The sequence below is a fragment of the Oncorhynchus clarkii genome, chromosome 27 (genome assembly GCF_045791955.1).
Source record: "Oncorhynchus clarkii lewisi isolate Uvic-CL-2024 chromosome 27, UVic_Ocla_1.0, whole genome shotgun sequence".
Lineage (NCBI taxonomy): Eukaryota > Metazoa > Chordata > Actinopteri > Salmoniformes > Salmonidae > Oncorhynchus > Oncorhynchus clarkii.
In genome coordinates, this window is record NC_092173.1 from 41,890,886 (window position 1) to 41,898,385 (window position 7,500).

Genomic DNA, 7,500 nt, shown 5'->3' on the forward strand with positions numbered 1-7,500 from the left:
CATGTGCTTATAAGGGGTGTTTTCAAGACAAGCACATGGGGTCTACCCCCATCACGCAAGGGAGAGGAGTTTAACCATGTCTGTCTGCCTCATCATGCTGGGTTGAGGAGTTTAACCATGTCTGTCTGCCTCATCATGCTGGGTTGAGGAGTTTAACCATGTCTGTCTGCCCCATCATGCTGGGTTGAGGAGTTTAACCATGTTTGTCGGCCTCATCATGCTGGGTTGAGGAGTTTAACCATGTCTGTCGGCCTCATCATGCTGGGTTGAGGAGTTTAACCATGTCTGTCTGCCCCATCATGCTGGGTTGAGGAGTTTAACCATGTCTGTCTGCCCCATCATGCTGGGTTGAGGAGTTTAACCATGTCTGTCTGCCCCATCATGCTGGGTTGAGGAGTTTAACCATGTCTGACTGCCTCATCATGCTGGGTTGAGGAGTTTAACCATGTCTGTCTGCCTCATCATGCTGAGTTGAGGGGATGGTACTGACAAGTAGGTGGGTGCCTGACGGCCAGGTTGGCATGCATTGTCATGAATCTTGACCTGTAGGCAACTCTTGGCCACAAACTGGCACAGCCACAAAGTCACAAAATGATTTTAAATCTCATCCTAACCTTAATCACATTGCTGACCATAATGCCTAATCCTAATCTTAAATTAAGACCAAAAATATATTTTTTTGTTTGCATACATTTTTTACAATATGACCAAATCTGACTTTGCAGCTTCCCCATCTGCCCCCAGGGCAGGATTCAGGACAACAAATGTCAACCTGCGACTGAAAGGTGCTTGCATCCCAACCAGCACACTATTCTGTTCGTAGTGCACGTTCGTAGTGTCAACGTCGGTCAAAATTAGTGCACTTTATAGGTAATGGGGTTTTCAGTTGGGACACAGCCTCAGGGTGTCTGGGCAGGAAAGAGTTCCTCAGGAAAGCTCCATTAGATCCTTGGGAATAGTTGGATGCTACTAACCCAGAACTGGGTTCAAATAGTATTGGCTTTCTTTCAAATACTTCAGCTGCACTAGATTGAGTTTGCCTGCCACAATTTAATCAATGGCGTAATCCCAAAAGTGCAAATCCCACCCATCTGGCCCTCCAGGCATACTCATTTAAATGCTAAAAGGGTATGAAAGAAAACAAATACTTTTTTAACCCAGGTCTGACTGGTACAATTACCATGGTATGTTCCCTAATGTCCAAGAGCTGTTGAATTTAATATCCTTTTTTTTAATTTTTTTTTAAAGAATAATACATCAAACAGGATGTGCATTTGGTCCCAGGGGAAATCACTTAACGACATGAATTAAAGCACTTCCAAAGTGGTTCTCCAGTCGTGCCCTGCTCCAGGACCCATACCCACATCAAAGGCATGCCCAGTCGAGAGGCCACAGCCTGGGCAACATGTTGGAACCCAGAGGAAGTTATAATTCGTCTAACTTAGTGCCCCAGACGTTCATCCATAGAACGAATGAGATTTATCAAACTGTTAATTCGTTGTTAGAAATGTCACTCACCGTTGTCTGTGTTGTAGGAGAGCTATAGGTTACAGGCTAATAGCAAGGTTAAGAAATCCCACTGACTGTGTCACATAGCTGAATTTCCCCTTGATCATTACGCAGAGAGACAACAAGTTGTAGACCCTGGATAGGAACCTAGTCCAGCTTTATGTGGGAGGTGGTAGTACAGTACAGGACACTGCACCACTACATAGACTACAGCAGCAAATCACAGCTTTGTGAAGACCTCACCCTCCATTATGTGAAGATATTGGATACTGCAACATTAGAGTCTCAAACATGATTTAGTGGAACGACGATCTAATCTAATGACCAGGTCTGTACTGTTCTGTAGTCTACTGACTGACTGGGTCTAATCTAATGACCAGGTCTGTACTGTTCTGTAGTCTACTGACTGACTGGGTCTACTCTAATGACCAGGTCTGTACTGTTCTGTAGTCTACTGACTGACTGGGTCTACTCTAATGACCAGGTCTGTACTGTTCTGTAGTCTACTGACTGACTGGGTCTAATCTAATGACCAGGTCTGTTCTGTAGTCTACTGACTGACTGGGTCTACTCTAATGACCAGGTCTGTACTGGTCTGTAGTCTACTGACTGACTGGGTCTACTCTAATGACCAGGTCTGTTCTGTTCTGTAGTCTACTGACTGACTGGGTCTACTCTAATGACCAGGTCTGATCTGTAGTCTACTGACTGACTGGGTCTACTCTAATGACCAGGTCTGTTCTGTAGCCTACTGACTGACTGGGTCTACTCTAATGACCAGGTCTGTTCTGTAGCCTACTGACTGACTAGGTCTACTCTAATGACCAGGTCTGTTCTGTAGTCTACTGACTGACTGGGTCTAATCTAATGACCAGGTCTGTTCTGTAGTCTACTGACTGACTGGGTCTACTCTAATGACCAGGTCTGTTCTGTTCTGTAGCCTACTGACTGACTAAGTCTACTCTAATGACCAGGTCTGTTCTGTAGCCTACTGACTGACTGGGTCTACTCTAATGACCAGGTCTGTTCTGTAGTCTACTGACTGACTGGGTCTACTCTAATGACCAGGTCTGTTCTGTACTGTAGCCTACTGACTGACTAGGTCTACTCTAATGACCAGGTCTGTTCTGTAGCCTACTGACTGACTGGGTCTGTTCTAATGACCAGGTCTGTTCTGTAGTCTACTGACTGACTGGGTCTACTCTAATGACCAGGTCTGTTCTGTAGTCTACTGACTGACTGGGTCTACTCTAATGACCAGGTCTGTTCTGTAGCCTACTGACTGACTGGGTCTACTCTAATGACCAGGTCTGTTCTGTAGTCTACTGACTGACTGGGTCTACTCTAATGACCAGGTCTGTTCTGTAGCCTACTGACTGACTGGGTCTAATCTAATGACCAGGTCTGTTCTGTAGTCTACTGACTGACTGGGTCTACTCTAATGACCAGGTCTGTTCTGTAGCCTACTGACTGACTGGGTCTACTCTAATGACCAGGTCTGTTCTGTAGCCTAGTGACTGACTGGGTCTACTCTAATGACCAGGTCTGTTCTGTTGCCTACTGACTGACTGGGTCTACTCTAATGACCAGGTCTGTTCTGTAGTCTACTGACTGACTGGGCCTACTCTAATGACCAGGTCTGTTCTGTTCTGTAGTCTACTGACTGACTGGGTCTACTCTAATGACCAGGACTGTTCTGTAGCCTACTGACTGACTGGGTCTACTCTAATGACCAGGTCTGTTCTGTAGCCTACTGACTGACTGGGTCTACTCTAATGACCAGGTCTGTTCTGTAGTCTACTGACTGACTGGGTCTACTCTAATGACCAGGTCTGTTCTGTAGCCTACTGACTGACTGGGTCTAATCTAATGACCAGGTCTGTTCTGTAGTCTACTGACTGACTGGGTCTACTCTAATGACCAGGTCTGTTCTGTAGCCTACTGACTGACTGGGTCTACTCTAATGACCAGGTCTGTTCTGTAGCCTAGTGACTGACTGGGTCTACTCTAATGACCAGGTCTGTTCTGTAGTCTACTGACTGACTGGGTCTACTCTAATGACCAGGTCTGTTCTGTTCTGTAGTCTACTGACTGACTGGGTCTACTCTAATGACCAGGACTGTTCTGTAGCCTACTGACTGACTGGGTCTACTCTAATGACCAGGTCTGTTCTGTAGTCTACTGACTGACTGGGTCTAATCTAATGACCAGGTCTGTTCTGTAGCCTACTGACTGACTGGGTCTACTCTAATGACCAGGTCTATACTGTAGCCTACTGACTGACTGGGTCTACTCTAATGACCAGGTCTATACTGTAGCCTACTGACTGACTGGGTCTACTCTAATGACCAGGTCTATACTGTAGCCTACTGACTGACTGGGAGCTTCCTGCTGACACTCAAGCAAACGCCTTTTCCTTCAGAAAGTAAAGCCACCATCAACAGCTTTCAGAGGCTGAAACCTCTGACAGGGCACAATCAGCAGGGACGCATTCCAAACGACCACCCTATTCCCTACATAGTGCACCCTATTCCCTACATAGTGCATAATACCCTATGTGTCCTGGTCAAAAAGCAGTGCACTGTATAGGGAATAGGGTCCCATTTGGGACGAAACCCGGGTCTCCGTGGCTGAGAGTCTACGGGAGTCTCAGGCCTTGATTGGGCTCGGGTTTCGCCACATCGGCACCAGCCATGACCCAGCACTCCCCGGGGGGTAGAACAGAGTGGGGAAGAAATACAATAGAGTCTCAGCGCCAGTTAGAGACTGAAGAATGCATTAAGCCTTGTGTTCTAAACGGCACCCTATAGTGCAGTGCACTATTTTTGACCAGAGCCTTACGGTAGTAGTCCACTACATAGGGAATAGGGTACCATTTGAGATGCACACATAGTCTGATTAAAGGAGGTGGGTGGACTCTTCCTGTTTCGACCCTTATTTGACACCAAAAAGGATTCAGAGATTCTGTATAATTTTGAGGGTGTCCACCCATTCTATTTCATAACTTCCGTTTGTTACGAAGATACATTTTATCAAGACAAGTGTGCTTATTATTCACGTTATGAATCGTTCGGTAGAGTTTGTTTGTTCTCTAACATTTATTTGACAGTATATCCCCCCCAAAAAAGTTTGATTTCCTCACTTTTAATACGTCCGATATTAAGCATCAAGGCGCAGCAACTTTTAGGATTTAAACACGTTGTCGTGGTGATCGTCATAGTTGTTTCCGCGGATCGCAAAAAAAAAAAAAAAAACGAAATTAGCATGACACGAACTGAATTCAATGTAAAAAAAAAGGGCTTTGAAAAATGAAGAATTTGCAGTAGAAATTGGCACCAGCCATGACCCAGCATTGACCCAACGTCCTCCATTGACATTTCACATAGATACTCTTGTTTTTTTTGTGAGAAATCTTAAAAAACAGGAATTTCACATTAATATAAAAAGTGTATATTAAAATATGAAAATACTACGTCATTGTCTCAAAATGAATATCTATCTTACCTCTATATTGTTTTATGTCCTGCGGTATCGAGAAGAAAGATAATGAGTTGAATGGGAATGTGAGCCTACTGTGCAATTGTACATATTTTCAACAACAAAAAATTCTCTGGCCTCCATTGATTTAGTCATCCTAATTTTGGCCATCGTACAAGAATAAACACTGAATTAACTTTTGAACCGATTATAATAGACATGAGGTTTGAACCAGTGGTCATTTTAGAGGATTGTCTACACAATTAACATATCTTACCCAGGCAATTCCACTGTTTCAGTTGAGTGGGAGGTCCAGCAGATGAGGAAAGGAATCTATAGTATCTGCTGACTGAACTGATTGCAACGTCCCAAAGTGCTTTACATTGTAAGTTAAGTATGTGTAGGGCCAGGATTGAGGTGGTGGGGCCAGGATGGAGGTGTGGGGAGATGGAGGTGGTGGGGCCAGGATGGAGGTGGTGGGGCCAGGATGGAGGTGGTGGGGCCAGGATGGAGGTGTAGGGCCAGGATGGAGGTGGTGGGGCCAGGATGGAGGTGTAGGGCCAGGATGGAGGTGTGGGGCCAGGATGGAGGTGTAGGGCCAGGATGGAGGTGGTGGGGCCAGGATGGAGGTGGTGGGGCCAGGATGGAGGTGGTGGGGCCAGGATGGAGGTGTGGGGAGACGGAGATGGTGGGGCCAGGATGGAGGTGGTGGGGCCAGGTTGGAGGTGTGGGGAGACGGAGGTTTAGGGCCAGGATGGAGGTGTAGGGCCAGGATGGAGGTGTGGGGCCAGGATGTAGGTGTGGGGCCAGGATGGAGGTGTGGGGAAATGGAGGTATAGGGCCAGGATGGAGGAGTGGGGCCAGGATGGAGGTGGTGGGGCCAGGATGGAGGTGGTGGGGCCAGGATGGAGGTGTGGGGAGACGGAGATGGTGGGGCCAGGATGGAGGTGTTGGGCCAGGATGGAGGTGTGGGGAGACGGAGGTGTAGGGCCAGGATGGAGGTGTAGGGCCAGGATGGAGGTGTGGGGCCAGGATGGAGGTGTGGGGAGACGGAGATGGTGGGGCCAGGATGGAGGTGTTGGGCCAGGATGGAGGTGTGGGGAGACGGAGGTGTAGGGCCAGGATGGAGGTGTAGGGCCAGGATGGAGGTGTGGGGCCAGGATGTAGGTGTGGGGCCAGGATGGAGGTGTGGGGAGATGGAGGTGTAGGGCCAGGATGGAGGTGTGGGGCCAGGATGGAGGTGTAGGGCCAGGATGGAGGTGTAGGGCCAGGATGGAGGTGTGGGGCCAGGATGGAGGTGTGGGGCCAGGATGGAGGTGTAGGGCCAGGATGGAGGTGTGGGGCCAGGATGGAGGTGTGGGGCCAGGATGGAGGTGTGGGGAGATGGAGGTGTGGGGAGATGGAGGTGGTGGGGCCAGGATGGAGGTGTGGGGCCAGGATGGAGGTGTGGGGAGATGGAGGTGTGGGGAGATGGAGGTGTGGGGCCAGGATGGAGGTGTGGGGAGATGGAGGTGTGGGGCCAGGATGGAGGTGTGGGGCCAGGATGGAGGTGTGGGGAGATGGAGGTGTGGGGCTAGGATGGAGGTGTGGGGCAAGGATGGAGGTGTGGGGAGATGGAGGTGTGGGGCCAGGATGGAGGTGTGGAGAGATGAAGGTGTTGGGGCCAGGATGGAGGTGTGGGGCCAGGACGGAGGTGTGGGGAGATGGAGGTGTGGGGCCAGGATGGAGGTGTGGGGAGATGGAGGTGTTGGGGCCAGGATGGAGGTGTGGGGCCAGGATGGAGGTGTGGGGCCAGGATGGAGGTGTTAGGCCAGGATGGAGGTGTGGGGCCAGGATGGAGGTGTGGGGCCAGGATGGATGTGTGGTGCCAGGATGGAGGTGTGGGGCCAGGATGGAGGTGTTAGGCCAGGATGGAGGTGTGGGGAGATGGAGGTGTTGGGCCAGGATGGATGTGTGGGGCCAGGATGGAGGTGTGGGGCCAGGATGGAGGTGTGGGGCCAGGATGGAGGTGTGGGGAGATGGAGGTGTGGGGCCAGGATGGAGGTGTGGGGCCAGGATGGAGGTGTGGGGAGATGGAGGTGTGGGGCCAGGATGGAGGTGTGGGGAGATGGAGGTGTTGGGGTCAGGATGGAGGTGTGGGGAGATGGAGGTGTGGGGCCAGGATGGAGGTGTGGGGCCAGAATGGAGGTGTTGGGAGATATCTATTAAACTATTGTGATCTATTGTGTTACCCAGAACCATTGAGCTCCCAATATCTACAGTATTGTTACCCAGAACCATTGAGCTCCCCATATCTACAGTATTGTTACCCAGAACCATTGAGCTCCCCATATCTACAGTACTGTTACCCAGAACCATTGAGCTCCCCATATCTACAGTATTGTTACCCAGAACCATTGAGCTCCCCATATCTACAGTATTGTTACCCAGAACCATTGAGCTCCCCATATCTACAGTATTGTTACCCAGAACCATTGAGCTCCCCATATCTACAGTACTGTTACCCAGAACCAT

At 49.4% G+C, this 7,500-nt stretch overlaps 1 protein-coding gene across 1 annotated transcript; it reads right to left on the reverse strand.

The window, feature by feature from the left end:
- Positions 1–5,376: 5,376 nt before the first annotated feature.
- LOC139385796 (uncharacterized) lies at positions 5,377–7,227 on the reverse strand. Its single transcript, XM_071131043.1, has one exon. It carries the CDS (start codon positions 7,225–7,227, stop codon positions 5,377–5,379), a length of 1,851 nt encoding a protein of 616 aa, XP_070987144.1.
- Positions 7,228–7,500: the final 273 nt, after the last annotated feature.

Bases quoted from the DNA above. Each gene is read 5' to 3' on its own strand.
- LOC139385796 (XM_071131043.1), bottom strand. From the start codon at position 7,227: ATGGTTCTGGGTAACACAATAGATCACAATAGTTTAATAGATATCTCC.